Source organism: Notolabrus celidotus, chromosome 11 (genome assembly GCF_009762535.1).
Source record: "Notolabrus celidotus isolate fNotCel1 chromosome 11, fNotCel1.pri, whole genome shotgun sequence".
Taxonomy (NCBI): Eukaryota; Metazoa; Chordata; class Actinopteri; order Labriformes; family Labridae; genus Notolabrus; species Notolabrus celidotus.
Window position 1 is genome coordinate 32,590,336 of NC_048282.1, and position 22,508 is coordinate 32,612,843.

Consider the following 22,508-nt stretch of genomic DNA (forward strand, 5'->3'; position numbering starts at 1 on the left):
TTTATTTTACTGTTAATAATATGAAATCTATTGGAAAAAATACTATTCTTGAGTAATATATAAACATATAAATTGATTAATATCATTGACACAATTGACGCTAATGTGACATATCAATCCAATTTAGTGTTATTTTTAATCCTTATTTTCAAAATGATAATATGGCAAAACTAATAATTTTGAACCAATGAAACAATAATTCATTCATGGTTGCAGAATCAGTTTGAGCTATCCGCCCTCCCTCCACCATCTCCGGGTGCGCGCAGTGAGGAAACGTCGCTGTCTGCTGGAGGACCGTCTGTCTAAAAACCCAACGTCACCAAATTCACCTCAGCTCTTTATGTGTTTGGTTGAACCAGCAGTGAGTGAACGCACAGCCTCTGCTCCCTCTGCTCTGCTCTGCGCTGTATTGTTGAATGGACCTGGTGTTGTGTGTCTCTGGCGCCTCTAGCTTCAGCTCTGCGCCACTTGAGAGTCACACTGCATTCAGTCTTTGTGGATCCAGGTTGTGTGAATGAATGGAGGAGACCCGATTGTTGCTGAGAGAGAGGCGGCGGACGAAATGTGTTGGACTCCGGCTGCACGTCGTCTGAAGTTGCAGGACACAGAACCATCCACGGATCTGCTTCTTTAAAGACCCAGGAGAAGGGTTTTACGCGTAATCCCTTACCCGCAGAGACCGATCCACACCAGCAGACGTTTTTTTTTCCCCCCTTCTGGACGTCGAGGAGATCTTTTTCGCGTGCGCACAGCCAGCAACAGGTTATTTACAGCTCAGCACGGCGTCCAACTTGCAGCTGTACCCCAGTGCTTATTAAACCTGGGTTAACTTTTGTTTTTGGACACCGAGGGATGCTTTTTGTGACACTCTTTCCCGTGCATTCACTGTGATGTGAGGTGCAAGCTTTGTGCTCACCACCAACCAACCAACAGATCCACAAGCTGAGTGCGCTGCTGCTGCTGCTTCTGAGGTGGTTGGCTGCAGACATGGAAAAGAATATGCCATAGAGGAGACTGCTAATTAAACGTTTCTGGGTGATTAAAGTTGAGTCAACATCCCAGACAGACACACAGAGGAGCTGGTTGTGTTTCTTCAACAAGGACTGCATGCATAGATGGTGCCAAACAAGTGGACCATGAATTCAGTTCTGCACAAATCGCCACCAAGGAGCTGGCTGGGGCTCAGATTACGTATCAGTAAGTACAAAATCACAAAGTCAGACTTATTCCATATCCATGCCACTATCTGCTCTCTACTCATGCCAGCTGTTGGAGAAGTCAGCATCTTAAAAATGAGTCACCTGAATGCTTTGTTCTGTAAGAGACCTCTCGTGTAAGTAAAAGGAACAGATGAGCTCTTCTAACTTTGATCCTGCAGGCTTGCACATCTTTGCTTCCTGCTCTCCTTTACTCATCAAAGGTAATAGTTGAATTTTGGTGAATAGCCTGTGCAGCTTTTCTCAGCTGGAGGCACCAGTTGTTTCAGTCAGCCAGAATAGTACACTCTGATCTTAAGTTATCCTGTGATGAAGAGTCTTTGGACAACTCTGCATAAACTCAGATGATAGATATTGCCTCTTATAAATCTCCCCAGCCAACACTATTTATTGTATTCCCCCCTCAGACCTGCAATCTGAGCTCCTCTCCCTTTCCCAGATCATAAATCACATCAAAGTGACGTTTTTTTCATAGCATTGAGAGTCTTCATTGGTTGTGGTGTACAATCATGTCCTTGTTCTTAACTTATCTGCAATCAGAGAACTGCCAGATATGGCCAATGCAATTTCCTAAACCCTCATACTTTATTTAAAACCCCTCAGTGAATGAGTTTTCAATAACAGGAGTCAATAAGTCACATTTAAGAAGCTGCAATCACTGAGTTTTTGCACTTTGGATCAAAGACAGGAGGGGATTATTCCCCTGTTTAATCACCGGTACATTACTAGACTACCTGTTTCCCTCCAGACCCAGTAAGCCGTCCCTCCTTGGCTTCACATGTCTGATGTGCACGGTTCTGGCACTTCATGGGTTCACACAGTGAGCATGGAGTTAAAGTTTAGCAGCCTTAATTGGTTGAGTCTGGAACCCTTCAGCGTTCCAGGCCACCGGAGTCTTAAACCTGTCTTAAACACACTGGTCTAATCTGGGACCAGATGTCTTGTCTGGTCTCTGTCCACCCACATAAAAAAAAAAAACAGAAACAAGAACTTTAAATCACAGATCTGAGTCTTTGATGAGCGATGAGGAGTTTTACAGTGTCAGTGGTTATTAAAGAGGACAGACTCTGCGCTGTCTTAGATGATTTTGTGAATGTGTTTTTGTTGGTTTCGTTCATAACAGGATTTTCATTATGGAATGCACCAGTATGTTAAAACAGCATTGGTTTTATTTCTTATAGTCTGACTGTAAACCTCAAGTCTATGCGCTGACTCTGAAGTGCATGATGTGGATGTTCTGGAGCTTTCGGTCATATCATTTGATCTTCATCAGCAGGTTCAGTTTCCCCGCTGTCAAACAATTGTAGATTTCCTCCTGAAAATGATTTGTTCCTTGTTTAAGTTAGCATTTCAGTTTTATTAATGACCTTGAAAACTGGCTTCAAGGAAAGACTCCTTCACACAGAGGTTCCTACAAATTCTACATACAAATCTAAAATAAAAATGTAGAGTTTATAGACAGTAGCCTGGATTTTAGTATTACTGGGGTGTGTTCTGGTTTTTCATTTGAGCCTGAGTAGTATTAACCAATCACATATCAGCAGGCTTTGATGTATGCAGGAAAAACAGTCCATATGAAGCGCAAAGGCAGGCAGAGCACAATCTAATGTAGTGACATCCCGCCCGGCTCCCATTGGTTTTAATCTGAAAGACTTACTTCTCTTTGTAAACAAAACTTGTCATGCGAAGGAATCTTTATGCAACAATCTCTGTGCATCAAACATTTCAACTTGAGTGACAAATGTGCTTGAAGCAGTTTTGCAAAAGCAAATCAGTGTTTAGATTCCCTTGAACATTTCCTGGAATACATCAGAAATGATTGATCTGATCTCATCATATCCTTTTTTAAAAATCTGGAACACTTGTTGTCAGGGTTATACTGCTGAAGTAAGCCAAACTGAAGCCTCTGTACAGTGAAACTGAGACTCCCAAGAAGCAGATGACCGGGCAGCACTGTGAGGGATGTAATAATGACAGCAGACACATTGTGACGGGTGAATTTCACTGGTGATGTAAACACATGGTGACTTCTTCAGTTGCTAATTGAACTGTATCTAACTCAATGCATGGAAAAGAATCATTAACCACTAGCTACACTGGAAACACAGAGTAGAAAGCTGACGTATGTGGCAATGGTTTTGCTATTCTGCCTCAGGGATCCCTGTTATATATTTACCAATAGAAGCCTTAAACTACCAGATGATGGCTTGTGGGTTTATTGATTTTCATGGTATTGACATTAATCAAGCTGAACATCAGTACATTGAAACAAAAATTGAATCTAAGATCAAAATGAAAGCTTTTCCAGTTCTGCAGTTAGTCGAATTGACAAACCAAATTCATCATAAGGTTTGTTTAGTAGCTACTCTGCTGCTTTCAACTGTATTACAGGAATCCAGGAGGTTCTTTTTCAATTTTATCTCAGCAATAGATGCTCAGTAAATAAAGAATCTGAAAAAACAGTGTCATCATAAAGTCTGTAAGATATCTGCTTTAGATCTTTCTAGCATATTGCATGATCTTCATTAGCAGATGGAGTTTAATTAGGATTGTGGATGTTCAGGTGTTGCAGTTGTTAGCATTGTTTCCTCAAAGCAAGTAGGTCCCATCATGACTGATTCCCTGGCCGTGCTGGGCAGGTGCCTTTCAGTGTGGAGTTTGCGTGTTCTCCCTGTGCATGTGTGGGTTCTCTCCGGATACCTTCAGCTTCCTCCCACAACCCCAAAACATGCTCGTCAGCTTGATTGGTGACCCTACACTGCCCGTAGGTGTGAGTGTGAATGTTTCTTTGTACACTGCCCAATGACAGCTGGTAAAGGCTGTTCAGGTTTCCATTTCCACTCTGCACTATGAGGACTCCTGCTCCGTGATTACAATTATCTTCAATTTGATTCTGCAGTTCAGGAAACATTCCTTCTACGAAAGCAATTCAGTAGCAGCTTCTGTGTTTTTAATCAAGTCGCGTGAGCTTGAACAGCTGATGGATTTTTCTCCAGTAAAAAAAAAAAAAGCAATCAGATCGTCTACAGTTGCGTGACAGCTGGGTAAACTCCAATCAGGCTGCGAGTCTCATACTACATCTACACTGTTGTATTAAGAGACGTGCGGGGCTTTTAATCTGAAAAGGCTGCAGACCTCTGAGTGAATATTTGGACTGTTTAGTCTGTCTCGTCTGCCTGCTGCAGCACTCAGGCCTGGCTCGGCTGGTGTCATCAGTGAGCGTGTGTGCGTGTGTGTGTGTGTGTGTGTGTGTAAGTGATTCTGCTTGGCTCGTGGCTTGTTACAGTTCAGACTTCCTTCTTCAGACTGTCTTTCCATTGTTCCTCTTTTTTTCCCGGCAGTAATTTCCTTTCCCTTTTCCACTCTTTGCACTTCTGCCTCTTCCTGGTGTCGCTCTGGGTCATGGTTATCAGTGCTTTTTTTTAAAACTCTCTTTTTTCTCCCTCAGCTTCATGTGCGATGTTGCAACCCATCTGTACTTATTTTTGTACGCTGACCTTTAAATGTGCTTTCTGTGTTCAATGCAAACAGGCCAACCACAGCTCTGTTACATCTTTGAGTATCTCAAGTGGCTTTTTTGATTACAAGATTTCCTTTTCTTGTCCTACAGTAAATATTTACCCACCTTGCGACACGTTTGTTTTCCTCTGGTTGAAGCCTGCATCAGAAAACAAAGAAGCAGTGATGCATCGACTCTGTGATCCTCTTCCTCATATCTGATGGAAAGTTAATTTCCTTCCTTGAATCTCGTCTGTTCTGCGCTCTACTTCCTGTATGTGTTTTTTATTACAGCGGGGGGTATATGAGACATGGAAAAGTCTTTCATGTATGGATAACCACAAGGTACACAGTATACAATAAACACATTTGGAGGAGGACTGGGGAGGTTGTTGAACTTTTGTACTTTGGACACAGATGTTCTCGTGTCCCTTTTCTCATCCTAAGCTCTCTTGTTGAAGAAAGCTGAGGACTTTTGTCACTTGAATGTTACCTTGTAGTCCTCAGTGTATTTAAAGTTATATTTTTGGGTCTTTTTTGCCTTTATTTGATAGGACAGTTGAAAAGAGACAGGAAATGTGGGGAGCAGAGAGGGGGGAAAGCATGCAGCACCTCGGTCTGGAGTCGATCCGGCGAGCCCTGTGACAAAGACTATAGCCTCTGTATGTGGGGCGCTTAGACCGCTATAGGCCACCAGTGCCCCAGTCCTCAGTGTGTTAAACTGTGATTTTTTGACCGCACAGGGACCAGCCAAGTGGCAACCACCGATCTTAAAATATGAAGCCCATGTGGAAGTGCTAAAAACTGCAGTTCATGGAGCGTCCACTTGAGGCTGGCTGCAGAAACACAGGAAACAACATACACACCCATTCATAGAAGAAGATCTTGACAGAAAATATGAACATGTTTACAGCCTTGTTAAAAAAATGACATTAAACTTATGAGTTTTGCCCAAATAAGGGCATGCCTGACTTGATTGACAGGCTGGCGCACTGTAGCTGTTAGCGAAAAAGCTAAAGGCTTGCCTCTTTACCTCACACTAGCTCAGACGAAGTTAGTTTGTGTGCAGAATTTCCAATATGGCACCCGCTGCCGACTGGCTTCAAAACAGTGCTTCAGGAACAGATTTGTCAGTGACCGATGTTAAGGCTGATTTATACTTCTGCGTCTCCCCTACGCAGCAGGGGCTGACGCGGACATGAGCCCCACATACTTGTGCGTCGTTGTGTCCGTGTCGCGCAGCAATTCTCCGCCGAAACACCTGAGGGCAGTGCGGTCTCTCTGATAGCCGGCCGCCTGCTTCCGGTCCCGCTACGATCTCTGTTTACTTTTCCACAGAGATTCAGAGCGTGTTCTGTTAATCTACAGCTGATACATGTTGCTGTTTATCATACAGACATGATTACATGAAGAATAGAGAGGAGGAGATGAAATACACGGCCGATGTCCGGGATCCCGGAAGTGTTGTAAATGCGGGAAAGACAAAGCCGCCGAGCGGACCAATCACAGAGCTTGCGGTCCGCGTCGGCTCTACGGGGAGTTACATTTTGAAGGAGGTGCACGTCAGCTACGTGCGTAGGCCACGGCGTAGGTACGGGAGCTACGCGGACCGCCGGCGTAGGGTACGCCGTTGATTCAACGCAGAAGTATAAATCAGCCTTTAGTGACAAAAGGTTTGTATCATGCATCCCTGTTTCAATCCTTGCATATGCCAAGCTTCAGAAACCCTAGATCCTCAATTTCCCACAATGCAGTTTAACCTTCCTTGCCTTCTACACGGCATCGTCTTTCAAACTGCATAGCCCCAGTTTAAAACGCCTACTGCTCTGAAAACCTGCAGAAAAACAGAACCTCTAGTTGTTCTCGTTGATTGCTGCTTTACATAACGAGGTGTCACGAACCTCCCGGAATCACATGTTTGGGTTTTTTCTAAAATAAGGCCCGCCTCTTCACCTCACACAGTAACAGTGACGTCACAGATACTACGTCCATTATACAATCTATGGCAGGGGTTCCCAAAGTGTGGGTCGGGACCCCCTGGGGAGTCGCAAGACACAAATGGAGGTTCATGAGATGTCTTCCAGCATGTTCTTTTTAAAAAGTTATCTAAAATTAGTACATTTTACCCATTATAGTAAAAAATATTGACAATAGTAGCTAAACTTGAAATAAAACCTTTAAAATAGAAAATGTAATGAGTTTTCTGCCTTTCTTTTCTCCAGATGACTCCTAAGTTTAGGGTTAGTGAACAGTTAATGATCAAAAGCATCAGTAGCAGTAGGTTAATTCATAACGGCACAGGAAACACAGACACATGCTCATATAGGTAGGGTCATTTTCTGCAGACCAGCTAAATGAAGCCACATTAAATCACTTTGAGGGACAGTGGGGGTCGCAAGTCTTTGGCATCTATATTTTGGGGGTAGAGCGCTGAAAAGTTTGGGAAATCTCGTCTATGGGACAAGCGCAGAGTAATGGTTTGCTTTTCCAGCATCTTGAACACACTAGATCCCTCCAAAAGCAACACTTTCCCATTGTTTGGATTAATTTCCACACAATATCAGCCGTTCATTATTACAAACATGGACTAGACTAACTTCTTGACCTCCTGATACACTTTTAATCCACAGACACTGCTCACGCTGCAAGATGGCGATTCCACGCACTGCTCCTTTAAGGTTCCTCTTGCTCTGTGCACATCAGTAAATATCACAATAAACAGATTTAAGCTGTATGGCTTGTTTTGCTGACATCACTCTGTTTGCGCCCCAGATGAAGTCATAAACATGATCACGGCTGGAGGCCAGTTCGCCCTCCTTCTCTTATGTACTGTATCTTTTCCCACCAGCCCTCTCTGTCCCAAAGGACTCTGGGAACACTTTGAAACGATGACAGACACAGGGTTGAGACTGTGACATTACTCTTAGCTCTTATTACCCCTTGTCCTCAGCTCTTTGTGTCGTTGTTTTTCTCTGTTTTGTGGGACAGTGCTTCACTAACAGTAGACTTGAAATTTCAGATGTTCTGTTTTTTTTTGTTGCCCCTGAGGGTTTTTCTCTGTCCTTGTCCTGCTCGGCTGTTTTGCATCATCATCAGACAGAGAACAATCTGTTATGCTCTGCTTTGCATTTTCATTCAATTTGCATTCAGAATCTCTTTAACCTAGTTTCAGGCCAGTATGTTTGGTCACTGCTCTGCATTGATATCAAACTTTTGAAGTTGAACTCGTGATTTAAAAATAACAAAAACCTTCCATATTGTCTGTTTTGCTTCAGGGACTCTTCTTTAAGTACACCAACAGTGAGCTGCTCCTCCTCATACTGTGAGAAAGATAATGAAAGGTTACACACACTAATGTACACCTTCTTTAAGTTAAGCAACATAATGGCAAATATTTATCTCTGAATGAACATGTAGAAGCTCCACCCGGGCGAAATGAGTGTTTATACGTATAGCAGAGCTCCACATGACAATGACTGTACTTTAAGGGAATACTTGCTTCTCATTCCTGTTGACTCTGTTATTGGCTTCTCAATGGTAGACCCCCACTGCAATTTAATCCAGATTGTTTCAATTATGAGATTATTCATATGAACAATTTAAACAGTAGTTGTTTGTATCTGTTAAATGCTGGTTTGAGGATGGACAGTTCTATTATATGACGTCTTATAGTAGCTCACCTGGTGGGAATGGTCGTGCATATACCCTCTTTTTGCTGCAACACTTTGTTGTTTGCGATCAATTTGAGTCTATATATTAAAAGAACACACAGACTCTTTTGTTTTCTAAAACAGGGGTTCCCAAACTTTTCAACCCCCAAAATATTGGTGCCAAAGACTCACGACCCTCACTGTCCCTCAAAGTGATCTAATGTGGTTTCATTTAGGTGGTCTGCAGAAAATTAACTTACCTATATGAGCATGTGTCTGTGTTTCCTGTGCCGTTTTGAATTAACCTACTGCTACTGATGCTTTTGATCATTAACTGTTCACTAACACTAAACTTAGGAGTCATCTGGCAAAAAGAAAGGCAGAAAACTCATTACATTTTCTAATTTTAAAGTTTTATTTCAAGTTTAGCAACTATTTTTGTCAATATTTTTTACTTTAACTGGTAAAATGTACTATTTTTTAGATCATTAAGAAAAAAAACTTTCTGGAAGACATCTCACGACCCCCCATTTGTGTCTCGCAACTCCTCTGGGGGTCCGACCCACACTTTGGGAACCCCTGCTCTAAAAGAAGTTGTATTAAATGTGTCACTTTCGAGTTTTAACAGAACTTAAATTCTGACTAACAGACTTATTTAAGTTATAAAAAGTCTCAGACATAGTATTCAAAAGTTGAGCTAAATTATTTAACACAGCTAAGTCCTCCTTGCAGGTTAACATCCACATGTCCGTGCTGGTTATGCATATTGCTTGGTGGAGTGGTTGTATGCCGGTTTCACCAGACACAGCCTACAACTTTATCTCCTTTTTCTAAATCAAAATACTGACATACCACACTGATGCAATCTGTCATCTGTGCTTGTTTACACCTGGGTAGTAAAGCATTGTAGTATTGTGGCAGCAGAAGCTACAACCAGAGCTGCAACTCGGCTGGTCACAGACACAACATATAACCCAGATTGCAATCATGAAAATGCTAATTATTATTTTCACCCCTAAGTAAGTCTGGTGCCGATTTGCAATCGCTTAGTCGACTTGAAACACACATCCCTAGTTGTTACCAAATCCTATTTTCATTTTGGCTCTGTGAAATGTATTATGTGGTTGCATGGCATGAACCTGCTTTGGCTTGTACAAAGATAGTCGGTCGCTCAAGCTCAAATATCTGAACAGGCAAATCAAAACAGGACAGATTATCATCACAGACTTTAGGGATGTTCCCTGAAAATGATTCCTTTTTATCTTTTGAGTGAAATGTGTCATCATCTCCTTGATGGATTTTCATTGTATTTGGGTTTACACACTCATCTCCATCTTCCAAGTTACTGTATTAACTTTGGGAATGTCTTGAAATCAGTGGGTTCAAACTTCAAGCAGGTACCTGCAAAAGCTAACAACAGTCTCATTTGCCTGAGCTTAACTCTGTTTAGCCTTAAAGCTAGGGTTGGTAGTCTCGGAAAACCAGCATGAATTTGAATGTAGCTTTTCCTCATGACTCCGTCTAACCCCTCCCCTCCTCCCTCGGAGCTCCTCCAAAACGACGCCCCCCCCCCCCCGCTCACATGCACGAGCGCCGCTGATTCTCGACCATATGATCGTGACTGATTCAAAACCGGTCCTCACCAAAACATTATCATAGTGAAAGTTAAAAACACAAACAAACATGGCTGCTGTTAGTACTCACAACTATCATGCTAGCATTATCCAGTTGTACTGGTGACAAGATATCAGGAGAAAAGTTATAATACATATATAACACTGTAACAGCTCTACTGTTTGTTAAACGTGTTCAGTGTAGATGTTCTTAATTCCTACAGTGTTGACGGTCAGTGAAGGCATCAGGAGAGGTGTAGAGTGTGTGAGTGGGAGAGAGGAGAGACAAGAGGAGAAGTTTTTCATTCATTCAAACTTTGATTGTTGTTTTGTTGGTTGTCGTGATCACGGCCGACAGTGACCGGTTATTAAAACTCAACGTGTTCACGAATCGGCTCGTCATCCCTACAGCGTCCGGACAGACGCTACAATAAATATATATTTTCTGTAGGACTTACTGAACGTCATTAATTATTCAGCTTTTTAGACTCTGATCCGGACTACAGTCCTGAGCAAAGCACCTCATCAGGTCAGAGGGGACAGGCCCGAGGACGAGCGAGAGGGGCAGTAAATAGAGTCAGGGGAAGTAGAGGCAGGAGACGGGGACTCAGAGGAGTGCACGCCGGGAAATGTACGCGCAGGAGGAGGGCAGAACGGCTGGACGGGATTTGATTGGTTTAAAATTTGGGGAGCCAAAACACGGTGATTGGTTTGTGTTTTCCCAGGTTTACTCCGGCTGTAGATAGCAGCTTTTTTTCACTTTTTTTTAGGAACACATCATGTAATGATTGCCATCAGGAAATAAAGATCATTTTAACCAGTATGACAAAAAGTGTATCTAAATCTGATTACCAACCCCAGCTTTAATTAGCAAATGTTTGCATGCTATCAAGGTGAACCTTGTTGTTTACTCCTAAAAGTTTTAAGAAACTTTAAGGACACTGTTATTTTCAGAGTTGCTCATTCACACATGTCCCTCACAGTGCTTGGAATTGGACTTATTTGAAAACACAGATCATTAAGAGTCGCTGTTGCAGGATTTAAAACTTTTCCACGTCTTCACACAGAGTGTTTAAAGTTCTCTCAGTCATAGCTCGGTGCTGAAGGGTTAACCTCTGCTGTTTGACGGGCCACCTTGCTAAATATAACCCAAAAACCTCCTCCACATGGGCACGCACAAGCCTTCAACTGCACTCTCTCTGTCAACACTCCGGCTCACACACTTTTTCTTCGCCCTGAGCGCACACACTGCAACAAGCTCATTTACAGTCTTGTCGTAACGCAGCCGCTCACACACTCATTTCTCAGCACACCATTAATACTTAACTGAGTGTGAGGGAGCCAGCTTATTCATGCTTGGCACACAGGGGTGATTTACCTGCTATTTCTGTCTCATGCTCAAACAAATAAGTGTTTAAGTCTAAATTAGTTATTGTTGTAATGATGCTGAAAGTGTGGGGAATGAATTTGTGATAAGGAGCTTAATTTTTCATACCTCAATTTGAGGTGTTCTTACTGGTAGACATGCTACATTAAAAAAGTAGGTCAGTACAAAAAGGGAGAACCAGAACTCATTAGCTTAGGTTTGCATAAAGACTGGTGGCAGAAGGAAGCCTGGCTCTGTCCAATGCTTTTTTAGGTTTCCTTTAATATTTTAGAAAAAACCCAAACATATGATTTCAGGAGGTTCGTGACACCTCGTTATGTAAAGCAGCAATCAACGAGAACAACTAGAGGTTCTGTTTTTCTGCAGGTTTTCAGAGCAGTAGGCGTTTTAAACTCACAGTTTGAAAGACGATGCCGTGTAGAAGGCAAACTGCATTGTGGGAAAATGAGGATCTGGGTGTTTTGAAGCTTGGCACATGCAAGGATTGAAACAGGAATGCATGATACAAACCATTTGTCACTAACATCGGTCACACTGTGAATCTGTGTAGAGATCACATCAAACAGGGCAGGTAGGTATACGTCTGCAAAGTAACAGTGACTAAGGGTTCTGTTCAAAATACACCAATCAAATCCATGGTTGTCTTCCTTGGAAAGAGGTGATCACAAGCTGCTGTAAATGCAATGATTTTGTTGTTAATTGCTTTGGTTTTGGGTCGTCTCTGTTAAACTTTTGCAACTCTTAAAAGCTGTAGAGTCTTAATAGTTGCTTATGTTAGCTGCAGCTTCTGTTGCTTCATAATTCTTTAACAAAGCTTTGTTGGGGTGATGACTCCAGTCCTCACTGAATACTTGCAACACATGCTTTGCATATTGCAATGATGTTATCCTCTGAAACAGTGAAAAACATCCACACAGGTGACGCCATTTTTGCTCTTGTATCAGCTTGTTGCAGCTATAATTGTTTTTCTTCTCTGTATGCATAGCAGATTGAAAAAACACCATCTACTGTGTCTGGATATGGTTGATAAGTAAATAAAAGCAACTTCATTGGTTGTTTTTATTGGATGAAATTGTACTATGGAAATAATCTGGAGAAATCTCTTTATCAGGCTGATGACCTTTTGGCTTGTTGTAAATTGTGCATCCCTAGATTAAAGATTAGACTGTATACGACATGGATGTAGTCTCAGTGATATCTCCCATCAGTTTCTGGGCATGCATTAAGAAGCCCAGAGGTAGTGGTCTCCATATTGGAACTGTTACTCCAATTAACTTATGGCTAATCATCAAACCAGCAAAGAGGTGGAGTTTAACGGATGCTGGTTGCTCACAACAACACACCCACCTGTCAAACAAATCAGCTGTACCCCTAAAAATGCACAAATATAAGCCGTAATATAATCAAAACAGATTACTCATGAAAAAAGTTAGCCCCCTGCAGTTGTCACAAATTAAAAAAAACTTCAACTTTCTGTACCAGGTTGTAAAAATGTTTAATTCTGTTTTGAAAGTGGACATTTTTAAAATGGTCTGCAATAGGGTTTCATTGACTTCTGAAGCAAACCTCAAGTGGACACTCATGGAACTGCAGTTTTTTGCACCTTCATTTTTGAACACCAGAGGCTGCCACTTGGATTGAAACTCTCCCATCTCAGTAAAAATTCAAAATGCTGGGGTACCCTTTTGAGAAAGTTAGTACTGCCCTATTGATGAGTGTTTAGAGCAGGGGTTTCCAACGTGTGGCCCGTGGGCCAAAACCGGCCCGCCAGAGGTTCCAACCCGGCCCACGGAACAACCTTGCAAAGTGAAAAATTACAGAGAAGACATTAACTGCAAGTTTTCAATAAAAGTAACTACTATTTCAAATTTGTCCTCTGGGGGTCGCAGAAAATCATAGTGCTGATGGAGCACACCTGAACAGTGCTTTTTTTTCAGGGACTTTTTTTTCTCAAAGTGAGAAAATAGATGACTTGCTGTTTGAGACTCAGACACACTTTTTAGAGCACTATAAGATGATCCACTCACTACTAACACTAGCACTACACCCCTGCATACAACACTGTCCAGCAGGCACACTGTTCATGCTGGAGCTGAGGGGTACAAAATAATCAACTTTACCTTGTTCATTATTATAATCTATCTGTTCTTTTGCAGTAAACATTATACTCTGTGTCAGGTGAATGGGTATCCTGTGTGTTTGGTGTGTTCACAGCAGGTTTCAAGGCTTAAAGAGTAAAATATTCGGCCCACTATGGCAACAAATACAACAGCTGTTTTTGTAGAAAGAAGAAACTTTTTGGCACTAAAACAAAGGGAAACATTTAGAGTTGTTGTTATTTATAGGTTATTATGTTATAATTTTACTGGTCCGGCCCACTTCAGATCAACTTGGGCTGTATGTGGCCCCTGAACTGAAATGAGTTTGACGCCCCTGGTTTAGAGCATTTATTGATGACAGATAAAGTAGATATATCAAGTTAATGAACCTAAAACATGTCAGAAGGTCTCCTCGTACCTGCACACAGCTGCCAGAGCTTATCACGGTGGAAGGAGAGTTGGTGTTTTCTTTGTATTTAGTCCATTCTTGAGTAAATGTAATGAGATTATTTTTTCATTACCTACATATTTTTTGTATGAGATCACATCGGAACGTAATCGACAACAGTACGAACGTCGAGGCGGGTTCTTACTGGCCAAGAGACGGCTGAAAAAGCCTTTTTTTATGAAAGGGTGATCTGATGGACGACGATAAAAGTGAGGCTGTGTAATGCCTCCTCTTCTTCCCCTCTTTGTTTCTGCAGGAGGTGGAAATTGGCCCTTGTGTTTTGCAGCCCGGTTCTCATGCTGCACGGCTGTTCTCTTCATTAAAAGAGAAGCCGTGTGCTCAAAGCTGCTTCAGATTATTACCATATGTCTGCAAAGCCCAGAGCTGAGCAGCAAACCGGCTCCCATCCTACCCTCTAATTTCTTATCCCAAAATTGGACATGTGGGTCGTTGTGTGTGACAACGTCCCTCCCTTCCCCCGGCTGGTGCAGCACATTCTCACAGTATTTCTTCTCCCTTTTTAGATGCGTAATAGCAGAGCATCATCCTGTAAGCAAGTGGGGAAAATATTATGCTCTGACTTGAGACGTCTGACTACATGTTGTTCTAACCTTGCCGCTGTTTCTCAAAGATATTAAAGACGTCGAACACACTCCCATAGATACAAATCTTACAGAATGGACTCCTTTTGGTGCTTCTCTTCTCTAAGAGGCCAATGTGTGCATTGTACCTCCACAGAAATAACTGAGCTCAGTCACCACAGAGCTGCTGCATTCATAAAAAGGCATAAATCTTTCAGGAGACATAAAGGGCGCGGGCACTAATTAATGCAGAAAAATGTCAGCCTTTTACAGTTCGCGTCCACTCTGGATGTAGGAGGAGGTTCTAAAAAGAGATCTTTGTGTTGCCCAGTCCAAAAAGCCATTGGACCAGATTGCCTGTCCCAGCATGCAACTCACCTCTGCATGAATACAACACTTGTCTGATGGTGTGGGCACAAAAAGCCCCCCTATCGCCAGGAGATCCTACACAGGACTTTAACATGAGCAGCCTTTCCTCACACACTAGTTTTGTCCACTTTGCTCTGGATGTATTCGCAGCTTTGGGAGGATTTTTTACCTGCTGGTGGAGTTAAGTTTGCAAAATCTTTCAGCAGCAGGGCGTCTTTAATTTGGTCAGGAATAGCTCTGTTAAATGGATTAGAGGAGGGCAGCATTTGGAGCTCCAGAGCAGTGTGAGTTTGGATCATTAGTGGAGAAAAAACAGGATGAAGTGGCAGAAATGGAGCTTGAAGGATTGATATTAGCAGTTTCTTTATAGGAAGAAGTGTGGTCAGTTATATCACCTGTTACCTACGTAGATTGTGCGCGCATTAGAACCTGGATGGCAGCCTTTCAGTTTATTCCAGGTTTGGAATCAATAACATGGTCCTCTGGAGAAGCAATGGATTGGACTTGAAGAAAGTCTGTTTGCACATTTGGACGGGCCTTGATGTAGAATGAGACTTGGACTGAAGGTTCAAAGCAAAGTGTTTTGAGGCTTAGCTGGATGAGGTAATAGTGCAGGTGGTTGGCAGTTGGCAGAGTTTAAAATTGAGTCGGGCTGGCGAGTCTTTTTATGAGAAAGATGGTTGATGTGAAGCGTGTATGGAGTGTCTGCAGGAGATTAAACGATCGTGTTTCAGGGAGAGTCAGGGGCTGGTTAGACGTTTCAGTTCCACAACTATCACTGTGGGATGAGTTCAGTTTAAGGCCAGTGATTTGAAGAGCTCAGTTTCTGTATTAATTATCATAAAGCGTGAAGTACTCCGAGAGCTCATTATGTTCCTGTACTGGAAGAAGCGAGGGGCGTACGAGCTGGAGGCGCTGCCAGCCTCTCTCGCCCAAGTTGGAATGGAGCGCTACTCCTGGTCCACTTCTCTGGACGTCATCCATGACCTGTGTGGTAAGCTTGGGGGGACGGGGAGGATCACCTGACTGAGGGGTGGAGGTGTGATTGTGTTTCCCCTCTTGTGAAGGAGGAGGCGAGGCAGAGTGTTTGTTTTTGTCTGATTCACCACTAATATAGCAAATCAGATACAGAAACTAACGTGTGTCTGGCAGAGAGTTTAATTTCCTCATAATGTGGTGCTTAAACTCTCGTCAGCTCTCATTATATGCAGTTATTTATTCTTTTGCACACGTCACTCATTCCCTGTAAACCTAACACCACCCTCCCACTGTTAGCATGTTGACACTCAAAACTTTGATAGGTATTATAACAAAGACTACACCTGCTAAAGGTAAACATACACAAGTAGTGGCTGAGAATATTCCCAGAGCTGTAGATTCACAGGCTGACTCCAAACTTTGACTCTCTGGACTCTGCTACTTAGGATGATGTTTGTTCGTACTGGGACTTTAAATCCCTTCTCCAAATTAGGTATGTGATGTCACACGATGGCATAACTTTGTAAGCGTACAATAATAAAACCCATTTTTATTACCTTTATAGGCAAAATAGTAGACAAATTATTAGCTATGTTCATGTAGATTAAATTACATTTACCAATGTAAAAACAAAAGTGAAGAGGTGTTGATTGGTTTCGCGGTTGTAGCGTATGCTGAGGAAGGCTTTGGGCTGAAACGCATCCATTGCTCGTTACTAGTCTGTGCTATTTGCCCAGATTAAAAGATGAGAAGGACATTTAGTGTCTTTTTTCCTCTTCGGTTGTAGTGTGGGCCCAATATACAGAGACAATCACTGGTTCGACATCTGGCCACAGCCCTTTACTGCACATCTTCCCTCACTCTCCACTCCCTATGCGTCCTGCTCCTCTTCAGATGTCCTATCTATGAAAGGCAAAATTGTCCAAAGAAATAAAACCCCCAAAAACTCAGAAAAGAAGTGAAGCCTGTAGCTGAAGCAGACTCTGGAGGTCCGCAGAAAGTTCACTTAAAGCCTCTTGTTGACAGTTTGACTCCTAGGTTGGGACAGTCCATTGGGGCGGCTGAGGTTGAGTGATTGGTTTGGTTGTCTTCCAATTAAAGGTTGACAACTTAGGGGCGCTGTTTGCCTAGCGGTCTAAGGGTACACCCCATATACAGAGTCCTCATCGCAGCGGTTGCAGGTTCGACTCCCGGCCTCAACCATTTGCAACTCCGCTCCCTGCATTTCCATTAATGGAGAAAATGCCCAGAAAATATGACTTTGAAAAAGGTTGACAACTTGAAGGTCAACCCAGCTCCTGCAATCCATGTGTTGATGTGTTCTTGAGCAAGAGATTGCACCACGAATGGCCTCCAAGTGGTATAGCCAGCAGTGAATGAACGGGATCAGTTAACACTTATGGGCACTCTACATGGCATCCTCTTCCATGAGTGCGTGTTTGAATGTGTGGATGTAAAAGCTATTAAAGGGTAGTCTCTTTCCCATGGTATTCACAGACTTTCCCAGGACATGTTCCTGATATTGGAGTCTATCAGTCTATCAATTCAGCTCATTTTTGTTTGTGAAGCACCAAATCATAGCCAAAGCTATCTCAGGACACAAAAAGGGCAGAGCTAAACCACACTTTGTTATATTAAATCCAGAAACTCAACATTAATCCACCATGAGTAAACCTTTGGCAACAGTGGTGAGAAAGAAAACCTCCATCCAACAGGCAGAGACCTTGAGCAGAACCAGACTCATGGTGAACAGCTGCGACATGATGGGCCAAGAAAGAGGGATAGAAAGAGAAACAGAAAGACAGAGAAGGAGAGATGAAGTCTGCAGGAACAGTGAAATCCAGACTTTTGGATCCAGTCTAAGTCTTTAATGGTTGGGGTTGAGTAAGAAGGTATAAACCTGTTTACCGATGATATCATGATGGAAATCTCTCCGTTTATGACATGATTATTCCACATCATGAAAAAGGGTCAGACTTGATCACTTGGTCTCATCCTCATCCACCGTGACATGGAGCTGTTGTGTAACATCTGACATCAGACGTGACTTCACTTTGGTCTAACTTCTCTGTGAGCAGATGACCTGGTTCGCTCGTACTTTGGAGCTGAGGATTTAGTCGCCATCATGGAAAGGTTTTTTTTTTTCTTTTCCATTGCCCTGTTCTTCCGTGGAAAGCACTCACTGACCTGGCATGAAGAAAAACCTCACATGAGAGAAAAAGTAGAGCGGACGAGTCAAACTTCACAGATGAAATATTTACCAGTGAAGAAGTGCATAGCTGGACTGAAACGCTTCCCTGTCTCCACTCTGTGCTCTGTTTTCTTTTCTTGATGTGGCACAGGGGCACTTACTTTCCGCTGTTCTGCCCGACTTATGCCATTAGCTGAGGGGAAGTGATAACGCAGGGCTGGGGAGGAATGTTCTTCATCCTCTGCTCTCTGCCAGCCAGACTCTTGGAAATCCGGCTTCTTTCTGGTCAGCTTAAGGACGATGCCTGCTGAGGCAGACCTGTTTGGCAGAGACGGAAAGGGAGGAATGCCACAGAGAGAACAGTGAGGCTTTGATCCTTACCTTTTCACCATCTCTGTAATTAAACCCAGAGCTTCTACTGAAAACATTTTCCAACTATTGGAGCACTTTGCCTCCGAGATTCCTGGCTCCAGATACTTTCTACCTTTCCCCCGAAGTAGAACAGAGCAACTCCCAAAACTCGCTTGTTTTACCTTTATCCTAAGAATCTCAACCACAGTCTCGCAACACCATAAAACTTTATAGAATTTATTTCCTTCATTCTGCAGAAAGTCTGAATGAGTCATGATGATTAAATATATTTTCCAGCAAGCCCCATGAGCCATAATCTACATAGAATATAAAGAGTATGATTCAGTTTCTAGATAAAATGATACATCAGATGTTTCACAAAAATTATCCGACAAATATTTTGAAAATGTATCAAAACTTAGTGATTTTTGTAGAAAAATTTAAACATTCTCTGGTTTCAGGTTCTCAAAAATGTGTTTAGCTTCATTTTTCATGTTTAATAGTGTACCAAAAGGCGGAACAAAGTTGGTCCGTGCCTTATTTTGGGTGATCTGATCACCAGTGTTCAGATCTATGCAGAGGTGTTGATGCATCCAATATGAATTGATGACATGCCCTTTTCACATTGAAGGTCTGCAGCAGCGGGAACGGTGAAATATTGGTGTCTGAGTGTGTGATTTTTCACTCAATAGGGTGCTGCAGAGGTGTATATGAACAATGTAAGCTTCACATTCACACACTGAAATGCACACACACACATCTTGCAGGCTTTAACATCAACAGTGACTCTCTTTCATCTCTGTTATTACCTCATATGTCTGCTCAGAGGTGAAATGACTTTGCCCCACAGTTACGTCCCTGTAGCTTACTGCTGTCTCTCACATAATGATGTTTACATGACGTCAAAAAATTGATTTATTGTGTAAGTTCGACTCAAACTGGACTTTTAAAATAAAACATATGTAAACATTTTTTTATTTTTTATTTATTTGATTTATTTGTAAATGGACCATGTACAATATTTACCATAAATGTCACCAGTTGATGCATTGTACCAGAGTTTAGCTTAAAGCTAATTTACATCTGCAGTCCCTTGGCAGGTCACAATTAAAACATCACACTGTGATCACACGCACGCACACACGTATGCACACACACACACACGCCCAAAGGCAGTACAGTGAAAGAGTACATTGCAATTTCTAAACGAAGATATTGTTGTGGATTTAATGGAGTCCACTGAGTCGAGGTTGATAAACTGACGCAGTGGAGGCGGGGCCAAACCATTTAAAATCTTATACATGTAAGTTCAAATGAAATCGCACTAAGTCTTGAAGTCAGACTAACACAACTGGAAAGTGCAGTTGGAGTTCGATTTAGTCTTGCATATACACACCGAAAGTGGACTGATACGCATGCTATACAGTTCTAACGCCGGGCTTTGGCCTTGAGGAATTTAGAATTTATGCATAAAAGGCATAGACTGTATAAATCATGGGCTTAGTATCCTTGACGTCACCCATCTATTTCTGAAGCGCTGTTTTGAGGCCAATCGGCGGCGGCAGCCATATTGGAAATGTTGAACCCAACATAACTGCTGTTGAGCTAGTGTGATGTAAAGAGGCGGGCTTTGAGCCTCCTAGCCAACAGCTACAGTGTTCCCGCCTGTCAATCAAGTCAGCTGTGCCTCTCATTGGAAGACTTGTAATCTCAATATCTTGGTAAGAAAAAAAGTCACCCCCCTACAGTGTGTGCCGATCGAGAAATGAGCTATCCAGACTACCCTTGTTTTTTGTACCAGGCTGTAAACATGTTTATTTCTGCTGTAAAGATCGGCTTTTTTGAATTGGTGTGTATGTGGTTTCCGGTACTTCTGGAGCCAGCCTCAAGCGGATCCTCGATTGAACTGCGGTTTTTAGCACTTCTGCATTGGCCTCATATTTTAGACCGGAGGTTGCCGCTTGATAAAAGGAAGCCAGTTAGAAACAAAACTATAACAGAAGAAGAAGAAGAAGGAAAGTGAACAAGGAGAAGCTATCTTATGTTATGCTGTGAAGTTGTCAACGTTTTCACTGTTTGACATACAACCAGTTAGCTGAATGCTAACTTGTTTGTTGGTTGTTTTGGTATGGTGAGTGGGTAAAGGTCCGAAAGTAACTAGCTGAAAGTTGGCATATCGCCACCCACTGTCACGGAGGTGGACATGCTTTTGTCAATAAATCAGTTCTCGTCTGTTACTTTTATATGGGGACAAGAAATGTAGCCCAACTAAATTGTCTGGCAATGAGCGTCGGGTTTAGAGTTGTGATAATTGCACCTTTCATGGTAATGAATAAGTGTGCATGCCATAGACTGTATAAATAATGGACATAGTATCCGTGACGTCACCCATCTGTTCCTGAGCGCTGTTTTGAAGCAATCGCCGTCGGCAGCCATATTGGAAACGCTGAACTCATCCAAAAAAAGTGTGACGTAGAGGCTGGGTCCTAGCAAACAGCTATGTGCCTCTCAATCAAGTCAGTCATGTCCCTATTTGGGCAAAAACTTGTAATCTTAATATCTTCTGAACCATCGCATTACAATCCACCCCCCCCCCCCCCCCCCCCCCCCCCACAGTGTATGGTGATAAATTAGCTACGTAGGCTGAAGCCGTTTTTTGAACCTGGCTGTAATCATGTTTATTTCTGCTGCAAAGATTGCCTTCTTTGAATTGGTGTGTATGTGGTTTCCTGTGTTTCTGCAGCCAGCCTCAAGTGGATCCTTGATGAACTGCAGTTTTATAATACTTCTGCATGGGCTTCATATTTTGAGACCGGAGGTTGCTGCTTGGTGCATGCATTCTTTTCTTGTCATGCTCCCACTTGATGAGCTTATAACCACACTCCTTCTGAGGAAAGGAAGTCACCTCCATCATTATTACACAAGACATGTTGGACGATGAATGGCTTGGAAGGAGAATTGATAAATTGACAAATAAATATCAATCATTAAATTGTTTGATAATGAGAATGATTGGTTGTAGCCTGGGGCAGCTTCACTGGAAGAGCCTTCCATTTGGGTAAGTATGAACTTGTTGTTCGCCGTTAAACAGGAGTTGGATTTGTTTCAGGTAACAAAAGCAGCACAACAACAAAGCCTCTGATGAACTGTCCGACTGGAACAAAGTCAGTCTGTTTGTTTCGTCTTAATTTGGTCTCCAGTTAAACTCGGTTCGTGCATGCTCTTAACCTCATGCCATACACGACGTTCACCAAGCCGGTCCACGCAGCATTCCTCAGGTCATACTCAGCCACGGGTTCCCGTAACAGCTGAACATGCTTCTATTTTCTTTGGAGTTTTAAGCCCATAAAAAGAACAGTCTGACACAAAAGGCCACACATTATATAATAACCAGCTCATACTTGACCAATTACTGTACTCTCTGACATAAATGCTCTAAAATATTCAAGATATGCAGTAATCCCCTCATGACCCCTCTTAAAAATGGGGACATGGTATTGAGTTTTCAGCTGATACTTCCCTGTAATGTAGCTGTTGTGTAGTCTCACAGATATGCATGGAGAGACTGTGTTCTCTCAGTGAATAATGACATAATGAATCAGCAGAATGAATATGTTATTATTTGTTTTTGACTTGAAGATGGTCGTCTGCTCCTCCGCCCCTCTCTGGAACAGTTTACACTTGTTGTTCTGCGGTTCTCAGTTAAAAACATCGAGACCTCGGGTTGGCTCTGATGTGGCGGAGGAGGGAGAGAGATGGAGGGAGGGGGTAGGAGAGTGTGTGATGCACATGTGTGTGATTTAACCGCTATGGGGGTAAAACAACATTAAGCAGGAGGGCTGCGTCCTGCCCCCGCCGCCACTGAACCCTCGGCATTAAAAACAGCTGCAACCTGCTCGGGTTCTAACGTCTGCTCGCCCAGACTCATTCACCTGTAGAGGAACTCTGCGGGGCTTAAGAGGTAACGGTTTCAGCTGTGGTGTAAAAGAGCGACTCTGGTTTCAGTGTAGACCTCATGTTTGAGATTTAGTGTCAGACATAGTTATTTTGTGTAACTTTGCCATGAAGCAAGGAATAAATAAACATAAACTCATACCTGGAAGTCCAAGAGTGGAATAACAATAAT

The 22,508-nt window shown here is 42.5% G+C and overlaps 1 protein-coding gene across 2 annotated transcripts in view; it reads left to right on the forward strand.

Moving 5' to 3' along the window:
• The first annotated feature begins 273 nt into the window (after positions 1 to 273).
• The window catches only part of plekhg5b (pleckstrin homology domain containing, family G (with RhoGef domain) member 5b), a 104,305-nt gene continuing 82,070 nt past the window's right edge, over positions 274 to 22,508 (forward strand). Inside the window, exon 1 of one of the 2 annotated variants that reach the window (XM_034696229.1) lies at positions 274 to 1,197. In XM_034696229.1, the coding sequence (XP_034552120.1) occupies positions 1,116 to 1,197 (82 nt within the window). In that variant the 5' untranslated portion in view covers positions 274 to 1,115. The remainder of the gene's footprint in view (positions 1,198 to 22,508) is intronic. The other variant, XM_034696230.1, reaches the window with a different exon arrangement.